Source organism: Triticum urartu, chromosome 2A (genome assembly GCF_056163025.1).
Source record: "Triticum urartu cultivar PI428250 chromosome 2A, HENAU_Tu73, whole genome shotgun sequence".
Taxonomy (NCBI): Eukaryota; Viridiplantae; Streptophyta; class Magnoliopsida; order Poales; family Poaceae; genus Triticum; species Triticum urartu.
The window spans coordinates 766,606,160-766,613,711 of record NC_141874.1 but is presented as its reverse complement, the minus strand read 5'-3'; the positions used below and the strand labels follow the sequence as shown (position 1 = coordinate 766,613,711).

Sequence of the window (7,552 nt, the reverse complement as noted above, 5' to 3'; positions counted from 1 at the left end):
ATTCATCACTGGTGTGACCTTCTGTGGGACATGTTGTAGCACCGCGTCCACATTGTGCACCCCCTCGGATGTATAGAGATGTTGTAGAACTCTGTTACCATCCACATCAGTTCTCCCATATCATCTGTCACCACACCAAGAGAATTGAGAAGAGATTTAATCATATTCTTTTTCCTGCGGATGTTAGCACGGAGATGGAAAAATCATGTGTTCTTGTCACCCGCGGCCAGCCAATAGATCCTCGAATGCTGCCTCCACATAAGCACTTCCCGATTGTAAAGTTCAACAAGCCTCTCGTTAACTTTTAACTCTGCATGAGTTGGACCTATACGCATTGGATCATTGTCCAACCTTTCTAGTTCCAGCTGGAGTGTCTTGATCTCCTTCCGGACCGAACCAAATGTCTGTCTACTCCAGCGGGTCAAATCTCTGGATAAATTTTCATGTTTGCAACGCAGATCCTCCAGTTTTGATACTGCTTGGGTCGCGCTCCACTGGCCCGGCCCTGTATGGTTTCGGTCCAACTATCATTGCCTTCCAACAAATGATCAGGAGTCATCATAATATGTGTGCTAAGTTCAAGAAGTATCGGCCCATGGTCAAAGGTAGCTGCTGTCAAGTGGGTAGCTATGCTGTTGGGAAAGAATCCTTTTATGGTACATCTAAATAATAGGAGCCGTTTATTTTCAGTTATTCAATGGACTATACCCTCCAATACTACTAGACCAAATCAACAGTATATTTGTTCAAGGGGTAAAATTGGAACACACAAAATAAATACCAAGAGTATACTTGCAAACCATGAAACCGCTGTATTTTCTTCTCCTGACCTGACGCGATCCATCCATTCTGAGATTGTTGGTGCAGGCCTGGTCTGGCCGAGTACTCTCCGACGAACATGACATGCACGTAGGAATTTATCACAGCCAGTACTTTTGAAAAAGGAAATCAACACGAAGCTAGCCAAGCTAGCCTCCAAGATTTATCTATCATGTCCAGATTTCGATCTTAACGGCAATTTTCACCTTCCACAGATGTCTAAAGGATCTATCTTGTCCACATGGGATATACGATCATATAGAGATTCCACATATAAATTGCCATTTTTAGTCCATTTTCATGAATTTTTGTATCGGTCGAATCGGTCTTTGGTGATGGCTGGCGCCGATCTATGAAGAGATTTCACTTATTTGGTCGGCGCCATCACCATCATCGTCGTGGTCACCCGGGCTGAGGGAGACCATCTGGAGCGCGGAGCCGCCGGTGGTGAAGGCCTCCTTGCGCACAAGGAAGTACTCTCGCCACGTGACGGTGCGGTAGGCGGGCTTGCCGCCGCCCACGGCTTCCCTGAGGGGCGCTACCTTGGCGTCGGCAGGCGGGCCGAGATGGTAGGCCACGGACACCCGGGTGCTGTCGCGGTTGACGACGGCGCGGTGGTATGTGCTGCGGAAGCGGCCGTTGGTGAGGATCTGGAAGAGGTCGCCGATGTTGACGATGAGTACCCCGGGTGGCACCCCAACCCACCTGTCTGGCTCGCGCCGGAACAGCTGCAGCCCAGAAACGTGGCTCTGCATCAGGAACGTGAAGAACCCCGAGTCCGTGTGCGTCGCCAGGCCCAGTGTTCGCTTCGGGTCAGGGCACTTGGGGTACCTGCATGCGTTGCAAAGTGTATTTTAGACTACAGTACACGACACGTAGTGTTAGATAAGATTGCACGTTGTGGCTTCTACACGGCATGTAAGGCTGTTGCCACTTGTACTACGTACCAGTTGAGGTGTATTTTTTTAGACTGCAGTACACGACACGTAGTGTTAGATTGCACGTTGTGGCTGCTACATAAGGGTGTTGCCGGCTCACGTCAAAAACAAAAAAAAAAGGTGTTGCCAGTTGTACTACGTACCAGTTGATGTGCATGGTCACGGTCTCGGACATGGTCTCCACGATCTTGCGCCCCGCCTCGACGCCGGCGACCCCGAGCGCTGCGAGGAACAACACCGTCAGCTTGTCAACCACCGCTAGCATCTGCCTGTGGAACTCCTCCATCACGTCACTGCACATCATACGATTAACACAAGTTACACAACAATATAAGTACAGTGGTAGTAAAAAGTTTTCTCCAGCGTCCGATGTATGAACACATGCCAGAAGTGGCGGTAGTCCTCGCCGGCGTCGGGCCAGATCTTGCGGAGCTCGGCTCGGAGGTTGGCCGGGGACAAGGTGTAGCCCTCAGACCACGTGGTCTTGGGGAAGTAGGAGGCGATGGGTGGCAGTCCATAGCCGTGGGACTGGCCGTCCTGCCGCGCGGCGCGCATCTTCTCCGACGCCGGCAACGCGAACACGCTAGCAATTCGGGCCTCGACGCGCGCGAGCAGCTCGCTCGGAATGCCGTGGCCCTCGAGCAGGAACGTTCCCCACTGCTCCGACGCACGCGCCACCGCCTCGGCTGCATGTGGGTCCCGCAAATCCACCACCGGCACGGCGTCCTCTGCGGCCCCGACGCCGCCGTCCACCAGCGGGTGCTCGTACAGCCCCTCCCACGTGTGGGTTTCCGGCACCTGCCGCGCTGCCCCAAAGTCGAAGTAATTGTTGTGCGGGTCCTTGCTTAGCTGCGATGGCGCCGACATGGCGAGCGATGCGCGCGGAACCACAATAATCACTAGCTAGATAGAGTAGCTAGAAGTAAGCGTGGAGATGCACGGAGAGTGTGAGGAGCGAAGCACAAGGGTCGGTATATGGAGAGAGATGTCTTGCAGCGTAGCGGCAGAGCCATACAAAGAAAAAGATAGACACAAACCTACCTGTAAAGATTGTTTTCACGTAGGAGGAGTAATCTTCTGTACTACAAAGATAGACCCAAAACTCACGTGTAAAGCGTTGGATCGATGGACCGATCAACAGCTGTGCCCAAGTAATGCGTATAAGGACACTCCATTTTTTTGCGGGAAAAAATAGAGTATCCTTATACATAAACGAAATGTTAAGATGTTTATTTATCATTGCACATATATATATATATATATATATATATATATATATATAGAGAGAGAGAGAGAGGGGATACGCCTATATATACTTTATTATGTAAATAAATACTATAAAAGGTGGATAAAAAGATTTTGTTTTATTAAACACCCTTTGGATAATCATCGATATTTATTTTTTCAAAATATAAACATAAATATTAATTATGACATTTCCACATTAACTTACAGACTGAAAATAGACGCGCTATACGAGACGAGCTATTCGAAAGGAGTCCTCCTATTTAGCGACCTGCGCAGGGATCTGTTGGTCGTCATGCCCGAGCCCAACCCGAAATCAAGCCTAAAGCCCAAAAGCCCGGCCAGAATGCTATTTTTTAGTGTACACACGTGCAAGCCTAGTCTGAAAAACAAAAAACTTGAAGCCCGAGCCCAGCCCGAACTATCTTCCAGGCTGGAAAACAAGGCCTGAGCCCAGCCTGAACGTCAAGCCCGGGCCGGGCCGGGTTTTCGGGCCGGGCTGTCCATGCCTGGGTTTAACTCAAAGATAACATAACAAATATAATTATGACATCACATATCACATAAAATGTGACGGTAAAAACTGAAGATTGTTGTACATACGCGTTGACTTAAATACTAGCAAGCAAATGACAAGTTAGTTGGGAAATTTTAAAATAAATACTAGCAAGCAAACGAAGGATGTTAAGACATTCACAGAGTGCCCCATTTCAATTTTTCATGATTGTAAAAAGATTAAACAAAACACTAATACTAATGGTAGAAAATATAGTTTTCACCACATGGAAAATAAATAATCACTCACGAACCGATTACCAATTTGGCTATCTAACTTTTTGTTGATTCATAACCGAAAGGCATATCTTCTTCTTCGTTTTTGTGGGCGAAAATCATGTATTACTCATCTCGAAGATTCATACAATCAATCGTAGCTAACTCCAAACATCAGTAGGGCCTGGGCCTACCCATGTCATAGTTCTACCTTCTAGACGAGCAAACTTAGCTATGCTATCACTCAACTTATTTTGGCTATGATATACATGAGTAATACAAAATTCACGAAGATACATAAGATACTTGATCTCCATTATGAGCGAAGCGTAGATCAATCTACCCACCCCCTTTGCTTGGATCAACTTTACTGCAACACGAGAATCCATACCGATCTCAATGGGTAAATCGCTTCTCTGGATGTCAAAAGACAAACCTTCCATACAAGCACACAATTCAGCTTCCAATGCTTCTCGACAGGAAAAAAATGTTTTCTACTTGAAGAAAAAAAATGATAGCCCCCTTGTCATCTCTTAGTACCATGCCAGCACCCGCTGAGCTATCATTTGCATAGGAGCCATCGATGCACAACTTCACATAAATGTTATGACATCTCGCAATAGCTTTAGAAGGCGATAGTCCAAAGAAAAAGTAAAATGATTATTGATCAAACCGTTCTGGATTAAATTTTCATGAAGCATCGCCAATGGCCCTTTGTGAATAATCAAAATTAGGCAGTTGACTATAAGGTTCCCTAATTAAATATCTTTGCCTAGTATCATCATCCTTGAGTTGGGATTGAATCCATTAACCTCCACCTCCCCCTCCCCTTCTCGCGTCGCTCTCGCGAGCGACCGTGGGGGAAACCCTAGCCACCAGCCTCAACCCTCCCTTCTCCCCTCCTCGCTATCGTCGTGGTGCGTTGAAGGTTAAAGGCCGTCGGTGTCGGCAGCGATGGGGCCCTTCGATCTTTTGCAAAGTGGCGGCTGGCGCGGTTCGAGGGCGGCGGGTGTTCACCAGAGTTAAAAAAGAAAATTAATACTGGATGGGGATTGAGTAAAAACTTACCAAACATTGCGTCTGGCTACTCATAGACTTCTTCCACATCGACATGGTTCACCCGACCTCTAGTGAAAGAATTTGGCTTCTTGCTTCCAGAACTTCCATTGCCATTCCTGTTCTTCGCATCAGGACAATCAGTGGCATAGTGCCCTGGGTTCTTGCACTAGAAACAGGTGATATGATTCAGATCTTTCTTCGTTGGTGTAGCAGGGTTGGAACAATGTTGATTGCCATTTCCTCCATTCCCATTGCCACTCAAAAATATGAGATCTTCTGACAGCAAGATGCACGTACTATCCTTGCCATTCTACTGTTCGAGGATTTCTGAGCCAGGCGTTTTGACGACAAGGGCCGTTTCTCAGTAAAATTTGTGTATCAGTGAGAGCAAGAGCAACAAGCTAAAACACAGGTAGGAGAGGCAAGTGGACACATTGAAAAGTTCAAATGGAGTGAAATCTGGAAGTGTTGCTGCCTGCCAAAAATGAAACATTTTCTATGGCAGCTAGCTCATAACAGCTTGCCTCATCTACTGAATATTGCCAGGAAAGGGATGGAACCTATAAGAGATTCCCAGTTTGTTTGCGGCTTGATGAGGATGCAAAAATGTGAAATAGGTGTGGAGAGAAATGAATCTAGAACAGACACGCCAGGACCTGCTACTACGCCGTGATAAAGAGGTGGTGACTAAGATATTGACCCTCCTGGACAAACAGAAAAGTGATTGCATTATAATGCTCTGGGGGTGATGGGACACACGCAATAAGATAAATGCGAGTGAACCAATGCGGAATGCAATCTCAGTTATGAAGAGAATTCGCGCACAATCGGGACACTGCACTTTTCTGAAGGGAAAGAACTTGCATCGAACGGTGATGGAGAACGTATGGGCTGCCCCTGGGCATGAAGCCATCAACATTAATGTTGACGGCAGCAAGCAAGCAGCCACAACGACTGGGGGTGGGTCTTTATTCTAAGAGATGAGCCTGAAGGAAATATGCCCTAGAGGTAATAATAAAGTTGTTATTTATATTTCTTTATATCATGCTAAATTTTTATTATTCATGCTAGAATTGTATTAACCAGAAACTTAGTACATGTGTGAATACATAGACAAACAGAGTGTCCCTAGTATGCCTCTACTAGACTAGCTCGTTAATCAAAGATGGTTAAGTTTCCTAGCCATAGACATGTGTTGTCATTTGATGAACGGGATCACATCACTAGAGAATGATGTGATGGACAAGACCCATTCGTTAGCTTAGCACTATGATCGTTTAGTTTATTGCTATTGATTTCTTCATGACTTATATATGTTCCTATGACTATGCGATTATGCAACTCCCGAACACTGGAGGAACACTTAGTGTGCTATCAAACGTCACAACGTAACTGGGTGATTATAAAGATGCTCTACATGTGTCTCCGATGGTGTTTGTTGAGTTGGCATAGATCGAGATTAGGATTTGTCACTCCGATTGTCGGAGAGGTATCTCTGGGCCCTCTCGGTAATGCACATCACTATAAGCCTCGCAAGCAATGTAGCTAATGAGTTAGTTGCAGGATGATGCATTACAGAACGAGTAAAGAGACTTGCCGGTAATGATATTGAACTAGGTATGATGACATCGACGATCGAATCTTGGGCAAGTAACATACCGATGACAAAGGGAACAACGTATGTTGTTGTGCGGTTTGACCGATAAAGATCTTCGTAGAATATGTAGGAGCCAATATGAACACCCAGGTTCCGCTATTGGTTATTGACCGGAGATATGTCTCGGTCATGTCTACATAGTTCTCGAACCCGTAGGGTCCGCATGCTTAATGTTCGATGACGATTCGTATTATGAGTTTATGTGATTTGATGTACCGAAGGTTGTTCAGGGTCCCGGATGAGATCACAGACATGACGAGGAGTCTCGAAATGGTCGAGACAAAAAGATTCATATATTGGAAGGCTACATTTGGACACCGGAATGGTTCGGGTCGTTTCGTATAAGTTTCGGAGTACCGGGGGTTACCGGACCCCCCCGGAAGTTATTGGGCCTCATGGGCCTAGTGGTGGAAGAGAGGAGGCAGGCCAACGTGTGGCGCGCGCGCCCCTAGCCCAAACCGAATTGGACTAGGGCTAGGGTGTCGGCCCCCCTTTCCTTCTCTTATTTCTCTCCTTCCTTCTTCTCCTACTTGGACTAGGAAAGGGGCAAACCTACTCCTATTAGGAGTGGGAATCCTCCCTTGGGCACGCACCTTGTGGCCGACCGTCCTCCTCCTCCCCTCCTTTATATACGGGGGAGGGGGGCACCCCATAAACACACAAGTTGATCTTTAGCCGTGTGCGGTGTGCCCCTCCACAATTTTCCACCTCGGTCATATTGTCGTAGTGCTTAGGCGAAGCCCTGCGTCGGTAACTTCATCATCACCGTCACCACGCCATCGTGCTGACGAAACTCTCCCTCAACCTCAACTGGATCAAGAGTTCGAGGGACGTCACCGAGCTGAACGTGTGCAGATCGCGGAGGTGCCATACGTTCTGTACTTGATCAGTTGGATCGCGAAGACATTCGACTACATCAACCGCGTTACTAAACGCTTCCGCTTTCGGTCTACGAGGGTACGTGGACACACTCTCCCCGCTTGTTGCTATTCTTCTCCTAGATAGATCTTGCATGATCGTAGGAATTTTTTTGAAATACTACGTTCCCCAACAGTGGTATCAG

General features: G+C 47.0%; 1 protein-coding gene across 1 annotated transcript; it reads right to left on the bottom strand.

Annotated features, from left to right (window-relative positions):
- Nucleotides 1-916: 916 nt before the first annotated feature.
- On the bottom strand, nt 917-2,741 carry LOC147988090 (gibberellin 3-beta-dioxygenase 2-1-like). The gene is made up of 3 exons (XM_087545617.1): nt 2,143-2,741; nt 1,901-2,050; nt 917-1,650 (listed from the first exon to the last, which is right to left on the bottom strand). The coding sequence occupies exons 1-3, from the start codon at nt 2,622-2,624 to the stop codon at nt 1,170-1,172; spliced, it is 1,113 nt and encodes a 370-aa protein (XP_087401743.1). The 5' UTR covers nt 2,625-2,741; the 3' UTR covers nt 917-1,169.
- Nucleotides 2,742-7,552: the final 4,811 nt, after the last annotated feature.